This window comes from Hyposmocoma kahamanoa, unplaced genomic scaffold (assembly GCF_003589595.1).
Source record: "Hyposmocoma kahamanoa isolate Upper Pololo Valley unplaced genomic scaffold, ASM358959v1 93, whole genome shotgun sequence".
Taxonomy (NCBI): Eukaryota; Metazoa; Arthropoda; class Insecta; order Lepidoptera; family Cosmopterigidae; genus Hyposmocoma; species Hyposmocoma kahamanoa.
Genome location: NW_020654810.1, coordinates 12286741 through 12297712, shown reverse-complemented (window position 1 = coordinate 12297712; position 10972 = coordinate 12286741). Strand labels below are relative to the sequence as shown.

The following is a 10972-nucleotide window of genomic DNA, read 5'->3' as shown; positions in this document are numbered from 1 at the left end:
TAGAAAATATATAAATAGTGAAGTCCCAATAATTAAATGAAGATATGGCCCAAGGCCTTGAATCCAAGCCAAAAAAAAAATGCGTAGTGATCCTTTTTGGTGGCTTTTTGGTTTGGTCTCAAATATAGCGTATTTTCATATTTAATATCCATAAACCCAACCAAAGTTCCACAACAACAACTGCAACGACAATAATAATTATCCTGAAATCTCAAGAAGCAAGAAAATATTTATTTGGAAGAATTATCAAAAATTTGCAACTCAGTGGAAATTGCATTGGCCAAAGGCTGGACGCCATAGTGCCAAATATTTAAATTATTTTATTTTTCTTTTATTTTTTTCCATCCTCTAAGGGCTTTACCTTAGACTATTTATTTTTTTCCATCCCCTAAGGGCTTTACGCATACGAGACGAGATTCGCTCTGGGCCTTTTGGAGGGAAAAGTGTCGTTTTTATTTTGACTTTCAATTATTTTGTGAAATCTAGTTAAAAGTGGAATAGGATAATGCTATTGTGCCTTAATCGAAGATTAAAACGCGAAATCATACGAATCTCGAACTAAAATAACCGTATCGGCCCGGTCTAAGGAATCCCGAGTCAATCCAAGCACGCCGCCTCAAATTGCCTCTTTGTGGTGACCATATTTACAGAAATATAATTAAACGTTTATGTTTTCGGCTGAAGGACTTTGTTTCCATGGCCAGCAATAAATAAAAAAAAAAAAACTACGCATACAATTTTTTAAGTGACACGTAAAATACTAAAAATGATGAATTCCTCGACTACTTTTCAAAACGATCTATTGAGAAGATTAGTAAAGGTATTTTACAAGGGTTCATTGCAGTTTTCTTTGCAAGTAAGTTGACAACTATAAATATTTGTATGGCCTGCATTTATTTCTCTCGTGAGTTTGGGTGTGATTTGTGGTTGTCTATGTGTGTCCATGGCACCCGCGACACAGGGTTTCCCTAGTGCGGGGCTATGTTGAGTGTGTGCGTTATTAACTGTTTTAATAGAAGAGATTTTCAAAGAAGAACTTTGTGTATTATGAGTTCATGTAACTTACAGCCGAAAGAAGTGGAGTTCTTAACTTGGGAACAACAACAGAAGTTCTTGGATGCTACTGTTAATAGCGAAAGAGTAAAGAAGTATCCAGTTAACAGTGACTTTGCTAGGTTATTTTTCAAGAAACTTTTGATATACTTGGAACCGAGGCAAGAAGTTCACGACGATATTTATTGTTATTTATGTTCGTTGATGGAAAAAGACCGCGAAAATGAGAGCTTTTATTACCGACATTATGTTATTGGAGAAGATTTGAAAAACGTTATAATAATAAAAGAGACAAAAAATATGGTTGTTAATGGAACTACTGGAATGAAGACTTGGGAGGTAAATATTGAGATTTAAGAATATATTTTTTATATCAGTCCACAATTGCTATTTAATGTTTTAAGTAAGTAGTTGTATCTACAACTTTGAAACATTGTTAAGGGTGTTGGAACAAAGTACTAAGTCACATTTTAACTTTTCTTTGTTTTGAAATGCTAAACGGTACTTTTTGTTCGTTTTTACCAATAACTTATCCAACCTGAACAACAATTGCTAAATCCACCTTAACATTTTGACTGCCATAGATGCTTTAAAATGTCAATGAAACCATGGGTTGTTTGTATATTCCAGTTACATATAGATTCATAGTTGCATTTTATGTTCAGTTATGTTTTTCTTTAACTTAGGAGAATTTAATTATTATAAGGTTCTAAGTCATAACATGTCACATCACTAGACTTGGCATCTAGGAATCAAAATTAGTTTTTGTCAGTGGCAATCAAGAGGTTAAAAATGCGTTTCCAATGCATGGATCTGCACACATTGCGACCTATCCATTCAATGAGACTAGATGAAATTGGAATAATTTATCAGTTTTTGTTCTGAATTTCCTCAATTGTATTACAGTTTACTTATTACAGTAATTATGACTCAGAGAAAACTAAACTTAATGGTCAGGTGACTAAAAATGATGCCTTATTGTATTAGGTTTCAAATATTCACTTAATTTTCTTTTCAGGCTGCTCTAATGCTTGCAGACTGGGTTCTGAGCAATGAGGCTTTATTTCGCAATAAGAAGATATTAGAACTTGGCTCAGGTGTTGGTTTCACAGGAATAACAATAGCAAAACATTGTAAAATCAACTCTATTCTATTAACAGATTGTCATGAAGATGTGTTAAATGCTATTTGTGATAATATTGCATTTAACTTCCCACAAAACAGCTTGACAGAAGGATCCATGAAAAAAGAATTCACAGATGGCAATAAAGTATTAGGTTTGTGTGGAGAAATTCCATTGACCAACATTATTTATTCAGTTAAAACATGGTTAAAACAGATGATATACCTGTTCTATGTATTTAGCTCTATTAAAAAGCTCTGCATTTGTAGACAGGAAGGTCCAAAGTTGAAAGTGTACTGTTGAGTATACTTTTGAATGCACCTTCAAATAAATGGAAATAAAAACAAATGACCAACGTAACATTATGCAAATTGTCTTTTCTTTTTCAGGAGTAATGATGCTTGACTGGGACAATGTTCAAAATCTATCAAATGATTTATTACCAGATGTAATAATTGGCTCTGACATCATTTATGATCCTTCCATCTTAAAACCACTTTGCAATGTGATAAAAATATTCACAAGTCGAAATAAAAGCATAGAAATTTATGTAGCTAACATAATCAGAAATGAAGATACTTATAAGCAGTTTTTAAGGACACTTGGTAAGGTTACTTTATTAAGCGGGATTATTAGTAGAGATGGGAAAAACTGCTTATTTTTTTAAACATTTAAATGTTATGCTTTTTTAAATAAAGCGTGCTTTTTTCAATGCTTTTTCACTTAAACGCTTTTTAGTTTGAAGCTAACAAATTAAAAAACGTTTAAGCGCATAGACTTTACGTTAAAAAAGCTCACATTGTGTTGATAGCGAAAAGCAAAAGCAGACCACTAAAGGTTTTAAGATAAGTAAGTTTTTTTTTGTAAAAAGCTAGTTATATTTTTATTTATGCAGAACATTTTTATATTAACATTTTGTTCGTTGGTGTTTAAAAGCATTAAAAAACATGAGTTGTTTAACTTTGTAGTTGTTAACCGTAGAAATGGAAAAAACTGCTTATTTTTTTAACGCCGCGTTTACACTATCGTGCTGGCTATACACGAATGTTTCGTCGAAACAATCGACGGAACATTCGTGTCGAGTGGTTGAAACGCGTTCACACATTCGTGCGATAGGCGATGCGAATAACGATGTATGACACGCATGTGTGAACGGTCACTTCGCTATTCTCGTCGCATCGTCACACATGCGATCGCATCGTGAGCGGTATTTCGAGCACGAGTCAAAGGATACGAGTTTTTTTAAAGGTGTACTTTTTTGAGAGAAAAGTATACACACTACAATCAATGGTAAATATAAACTCTTGGTATTTCATGGCATGTATCGATATCATTTTCGTAAATATTTATACAATGCATTTTCATTAAAATGTATACAAAAAAAGGTTATTGTAAATTCTCGGACTTGAGTGTTTCAAACGGGGTAATTATCACGGACTTGTATATTAAACTGGACCGCGCACTAAGCTAAGGCTTCAAAGTAGTAATGCGTCTCTTTCATTCATGTTTCAGCCAGCCACATTGTTTTTAACTTTTTAATTTTTACAGAAAATGTGGCTGCTTATGGATGATTCTTCGGTTTCATACATATAGTTCTAGAAAATACAAGACCCGCGCATTACTCTAATCCATTTTGTACCTACGTATTATCACTTTGGGAGCTAACAGTTTATCTATATATAAAGTACTCTGTGGTTTATCTGAAGCGGGACGGTCTTCACAAAGATTGTTAATTTCATTTTAAGTATATTATGAAGAAAAAACGAAAAAAGAAATAGTGATGAAGAAAGTTAGAACTATATTCCTTAACTTAAACCAAATTACAAAAGACTATCCTGAAAATTCCACTAGTTACGAATTCAAAGTTTTTGTCCAAAGTGATAGAAGATAATGTGATCTATGCGAAAGAGAAAACATAAATATTGACTACCGCCGCTTAAAAGACTATGTAAAAAACCCGAATAAGTGAACTAAGTTATTTAAGAGAAATTGAAAACAGTCTGTTAGAACTACAATAAACGAAGACATGGCTCAAAGTACTTGTATCTAAGCCAAAACCATTAATAAAAAAGGGACAAATAAGTAGTGTTGACACTTTTCTCAAGGAGGAAGTATTTAAACCTAAGTAAAAAAGTTGCTAGGTTCAAATAAATTTATTCTGGGTAAAATTGCCTAAAGTGGCTGAACAAAAACATAATTATGAGATTGCGTTTTTAAATACATATTTTTCTTAACTTTACAAATTATAAATAGAAAAATTAATTACCATCAATATCAATCAAATCATTATCATCTTGTGATATTGAAGGTTTAGCTTTATTTTCGTTTTTTTCCAATTTTTTACTTTTCTTACTAAAAGAGCTAAAAGATTGAGCTATCAAATATATTGTTTTGTACCTAATAATTTCGTAAATCTATACAGCTAAAAACTGGCATCACTGCGAATAACTGTTTATAATGCAATGGCTCAGTTATAAGGAACAATGTTATTAAAATTTAGATTATTATTCCACTCCACTCCACAGTCCACTTATCATTATTTTCAGCTATTACAATCTCATTTCCATTTCATAATTTCCATCCTTCATTTTTTAGATTTACCTATAATTTAATACCTACCCATCGAGTATATAACCAGAAATAGAGACGAAATAAGGGCCATATATTCCTGGTAACACATTAACGATACAGCTCTTATAAATATCAACTCTCGTTTGCACTGAAATATAGACAGGCCAACTACTGACCTGTGTGTACGTCTCCGTATATTCCACAAAATATTCTGTATAAAACAGCAAAACATCTAATTACAAAACAAACGGTATCACATTTCATCGGTAATTAAATATTAAATATGTAATTTTGCAATTTTCGTCCATTATAGCAAAGCTCAAGTCAACTGGTCGATTTGAAGTGAAACAGTTGACGACACTAGGCATGAGTCGTTGACGCATTTTCCATCAACGAAACGTAACTGTTTACCGTAGACTGTCGACTAGTCGATTAACTAGTTAAATCCTTCAACTGGTTAAATTCGTCAACTAGTCGATCATTCAACTTAGGTCGAATTTCGTTGTATTAACGTTTAACGCAACGATAATAAGACGGTTGATCAACTAAGTAGATTTTGAGAATATGTACTATTGTAGTTTTCATTTTACAAATATAATTTTATTTTACTTAAGTATAAGTTTAAGTGAAATAAAATTATATTTATAATATGAAAACTACAAATTGTGAATTGATTGCTCCTGTACCAAAATCAACGACAGAGATACAAAAACCGACACATGCTTCCTTCGCAAATGGCTTTTCCAATTTGCCGTAGTAGAAATCTACTATATATATATAATTACTGTATAAGATAATTTTTCTTTGCATATATGCTTTTCCACTGCTAGCATCTTTTTCAAAGTGATGCCACAATTGACTTCGTCCCGACGACATAATTGCATAAAGTTCAATAAACTATTCTTACACCTATATTATTTTTATACATATAGTTTAAAAACTATGTTTGTACATTTATACAATAATTAAACAATAAATTAAAATAATAACGAGCTAAACTAATAATTTGTAATTATCACAACAAGTACATACGTAAACAATCGTGAACTCGCACCCAACTCATCAGGAACTGTTATTTTATTACCAAAACAAAAGGATGTACGTTTCAAAAAAATTGCGAAACAGACGTATTCTCTTAAATTCATGAAAGCGGTAATCGACGTTCTTAATACACAACAATAGAGTTAAATTCCGTTAGATTCACACGCATTAAGATGCGTTCCCCGTCATGTTGGCAGGTTGGCAAACTTCTCTATCGCACTCACGAATTAACTATCGTCGTCCTTTGAGATCGTCGTACATTGAAAGCAATAATAAACAGCCTATCTTACTTTATTGCACATTTTCAAATATTAACTTACTATTACTGAATTTAAAGTTCAAATTACTTTGACCGTCGAGTCACGTTAAAGAACGTCTACTGTCTCACGAATTAACTACCGTCGTCCCTTTTTTTGCATCTTGCATTACTAAATAGCCTATATTACTTTATCGCACATATTTAACTATCAACTTACCCTTGCTGAATTTAAAGTTCAAATTAGTTTGACCATCGAATCGCGTTAATAAACGCGTCGACGTATTCTACTATAATTCTAACATTCTACTATAGACTATAGTTGACAATTAATGTAACCAGTTAATCGAAAAACGATAAACAGTCGAAGCGTTAAACGGACGTCAACCGTTGATTCGACTAGTTCGTTCATTCAACGCTCATCGCTAGACGACACCCATTGACGACACCCGTCAATTGTTTTGAACTCGGGCTAGCCAATCGGAGCGCAATTCTCACAGTAATGATATGGCAGAATAGTTTTCAAACAAATTATATGACATTTCGGCTCTATTTCTGGTTATATACTCGATGTTAGCTAGCTACCCTATCCTGTTGATCACCGTACCAAAATTCCGTTAGTTTTTATTTTTATTCCGCGATTTCCTTTCCCCGTTTTTAAATTCCTATTAATATCCAAAACCCCACATCAAAGTTCCACAACAATAACAACTGCGACGACAATGATATCCTTAAGTTTCAAGAAGGTAGAAAGTATTGGAAGAATTATTAAAACTTGGAAACTCAATCGAAATTGCATATGGCCAAAGGCTGGACGCCATGGTGCCAGGAAATACGAAAAAAAAAGTAAGTTCGCGTCGCCACTCGTATCTAACTTTGCGACGCCACTTGTACCTAACTCGCGCGATGCGAGTCGCGACGCGAATAGCGAAGCATCACTAAGTAGTCTGTGTAGCGAAGTGACCGTTTACACATGCGTGTCATGCATCGCATCGCTATTCGCATCGCCTATCGCACGAATGTGAGAACACGGCATAAGTTAAAACGTACGTTTAAAAAGCGTGTTTGTAAAAGCGCTTTTTACACGATTTTTAGTTTGACGCTTAAAAAGTCGTTTAGAAAAACGTTTAAGCGCATAGACTAACGCTTACGCTTAAAATGAAGTGAAGTGTGCTAATGCGCTTATTTTAAAAAGCAGACTTAAACGCCCACCTCTAATTATTAGTGAAAGTGTTCGTAATCATAGTGTTAAATTCATATCGTATCATATTTTTGAATAAAGTCGTACTTCTTGTGCTGGTTTCTCACTGCCTATGATTTCAAACGCGCCGTCTTGAACGGGCGAGCTCGCGTGCCGTAAACGGATTCGAAGAGGCCGCCACGGGCGAGCAGAGGCGGCGTGCTTGTATGGCCCTCTTCCCACAGAGCGTGTAGACGTGAGCTCGCGCGATGCGGCCCATTACTGAAAACCACGGGAAGCCGCCTTTAATATGTGTGATTAACGCTCAAGATAGCCCCGCACTATGGAAATCCTGGGTCGCGGATGCCATAGACATGGATTATTTAAAGTAAATAAGTTATTAATAATATTTTCACCTCACTAGCACAGAAAGGCTTTCTTTCTCATTAGAAATCTGCGCGCAAAACGTTTTCTCCACGCTACCGTGGAAAAGGTTTTGAGATTCGAACTTGACGATAATGGACTGTGGTGCACTTAACTTTTTATTTCGATGAAAAATACAATAACACGTGGAACTACACGATTTGCCGTACATTATTTATGTAATAAATACAATGTGTTGATTTGCATTCTCGCCATATTTACAGAGGTCATACATATACCCGATACTAAACCCAAATCATTAAAAAAAAATTCCTAAATTCCTATTTTTTATTTAATTGCGGTAACCAAGTTTGATCCAATGGTCATTGATTTGCACTACACGTGTCACGGGTACCGGCAACTATTTGAACAATGATCTATGCGTAGTATGCGCAGAAAATATGCATTTTAGATCTATTTGGTGGCAGGGTACGAGTAGAGACGAGGGGAGTATCGTATCGACCGCGTGATTGGTAAATCATCAGTCCACCTTGCGTATTGCGTACAGACATATATTGTCTGTGGTATTGCGTCTGCGTGTGTTCATCGCCTATACGTTCTCGTTTCTCACGAAATGCAACGTGGTTTGTGTGTGATGTAAACAAGAGTTAGTGCAAAAAAACCGCTACCATGTGTGTTACCATCAAGTGAAGTGACGTGAAACGTTTAGTTTACGCAGATTACGAATGTCGAGGAATGGCGGGCAAAAATCGTCTCTGGTATCTTTCTGCTTTTTCTGTTGTGAAGAATGTGCTAAATTGAAACGAAACTGCATATCTGTGGCTGGCTTCCGGTACGGAACCTGCCACCAGCTGTAGAGCTAGGCACATCTAGCACTACTTTCATGTAACCTAAAGTTGGTAAGTACCAAATCTAAGTTACAAAAAATCTTTTTTCAGTCAACTTTTCTAAGTCATGTAAATAATTAGTAAATTATAACAATACTAGTACGTAAACATGATTTAAAAAAGGTAAATAAGCGATCGAGAAAGATTACATATCGCTTGTTGAAGTGAGTGGCGGGATCACTGTCCTCTGCGGTGAGTACAGTTGCGGGACAATTTTACAAAACTTTACTAGATACGATACAATTAGCCAAAATATTGAACAGAACATTTTTTAAATATTTTTAGATGATTTAACATTATTTCTTAAATATAGCGCGAATGCATCAACACCCTGTATAAACCCGTTGGTACCTATATTTTATTCTTATTACTTGTTGATATTAAATTGACAACGATAATTAATTTTGTTTGTTATAGTTCAACTGTTTTTCTTTTATCTACCATTTTCCTCGCTATGCTATAGTGAGGTGAAAAGTTGCGTTTCGTTCGGCAGCAAAGTTGTTTAACGTCTCGTGCTTTGAAACCCTCGATACGCTCAGAATTTATATTGTTCTGTAATCGTAGCTTCCTTCCCTTGCTTGCTTGGTTACAATACAAGCACTCGTGTCAAACAATAAATTTGGAGCCAAATATTTTAACAAATAACTATTATTTCATTGCAGACGTGTTCGAACTTGATCATGAAGAAATAAGTCATACAAAAAATGCTTCTGTGGAGTGGGACGTAAATATTCATAAGTATACAATCATAAGAATAAAAGATAAGCAGTAATTTTCCTTTTATTGCAGTTTTTTCCCTGATCACAAAAATAATTTCATTCTAAATTAATACAAGCCCACAACGTCCAAATTGTCTGGGATGAAGCCTTTAGTTTATAAAATGTGAATAATACAAAATAATACAAAGAAAATGAATAATATAATACAAAGCATTTTGTGAAATTTGTGTACCTACGTTTTCAGTTTTTTCGTATCCGTAGTAAAATATTTCTTAAAATTAGTTATTTATTTATTGAGCATTGGCTATAGAGGCAACTTAAACCTTAGGTTTAAACAGGTAACCTTAACAAATAATTTTAAAAAATCAAAACATAATACTCAAATTTAAAAATTCATTTGTGTAAAAACTATCAAAATCTCGCCAAGAAATTTATTATTATTATTTAGTTATTCAACACTGGCTATAGAGCCACGAGCTTAAACAGGTAAAAAATAATTAAGAAACTCAAAACCTTAAAACTCAAAACTAAAAATTTAATTATAATTTATACTGTTACACTAATACAAAAAGAGATTTGAAAAAGCGCGGGAAAGCTCGATTTAGGCGGGTTAATTTTTTCGGCTTAGAAATTGAATATTTAATAATAATTGTAATTAGGTGGTCAGGAGTGTAGTATTTGTGTAAATACTATTTATTTGATTGTATATATTGTTTTTTGTGTTAATGGTCATCGTCATCTGGTGAGTTCTATCATTTTTCCTTTCGCCTAAAATGGACGAGCCCCCTGATCCAGGGGGCACAGTCCCCTCATTTGGTAGAAACGTGATTATTGCCTCCAATGATTCCAGTATGAACACAGACCATACTGATAACTCTCTAAAAGGAAGAAAACGTATTCGGCAGCGTAAAATTTGCAAACATTGCAATAAGAAAAAACGTAAGCATAAGTCTCAATCAGACAATGGATGTGGTTGTTCAGATAGCGACATTTGCGGTACCAAGCTTAACAGTACTACAGAAGTTTTCTCGACGCCCCCATCATCTTCCCCGGTTCAGCCTGTTGCTGCTCCCATACCTACCCCTTCTACGAATACTAATACTACCCAGAAAGACCAGGATTTGCCAGGCCGCCAATTGTTTGAGCATCAAGATGAGCTTGAGAGCTGCTGCATAATACCTCAGAAGTTCCTAAGAATTTCAATGTAGTACACATCAACGCGCAGAGTATTCCAGCACATTATGCGGACATGCTAACTACGTTTGACAACAAAAATATCCACGCTATTCTTGTGTCGGAGACATTTTTAAATCCTAGCCTTTTTTCTACTTCTGTCTGTCTTCCAGGTTTCCAACTTATTCGCAATGACCGTGCTAGTTCTTCACATGGTGGGGTAGCCACTTATCTTCGTAGTCATATTCTTTTTGCAATCCTCAGTACTTCACCTCAACCCCCTCCACCTGATACTGCAGAACATCTGTTTCTGGAAGTTACTTTGTCTCATCATAAACTACTTCTGGGAGTTTACTATTGCCCATCTCTAAGAATTGACTACTTTTCCGCTCTTGCAAAGCTCCTTGAAGACTTTGCTCCTTCATATGATCATACCATTTTGATGGGTGATTTTAATACTTGCCTTCTTAAAAATGATTCACGTTCGAGCAGTCTTCGTTCTGTTATAAATTCCTGTAACTTACATATTCTTCCATCTAACGCTACGCATCATTTTCCTAACTGTACTCCCTCTCTTCTGGACCT

At 34.6% G+C, this 10972-nt stretch overlaps 1 protein-coding gene across 1 annotated transcript; it reads left to right on the top strand.

Annotated features, from left to right (window-relative positions):
* The first annotated feature begins 766 nt into the window (after window positions 1-766).
* LOC113237029 (protein-lysine N-methyltransferase EEF2KMT) lies at window positions 767-9267 on the top strand. The gene is made up of 5 exons (XM_026473271.1): window positions 767-856; window positions 1069-1392; window positions 2072-2330; window positions 2566-2781; window positions 9158-9267. The coding sequence occupies exons 1-5, from the start codon at window positions 767-769 to the stop codon at window positions 9265-9267; spliced, it is 999 nt and encodes a 332-aa protein (XP_026329056.1).
* The last annotated feature ends 1705 nt before the right edge of the window (window positions 9268-10972 follow it).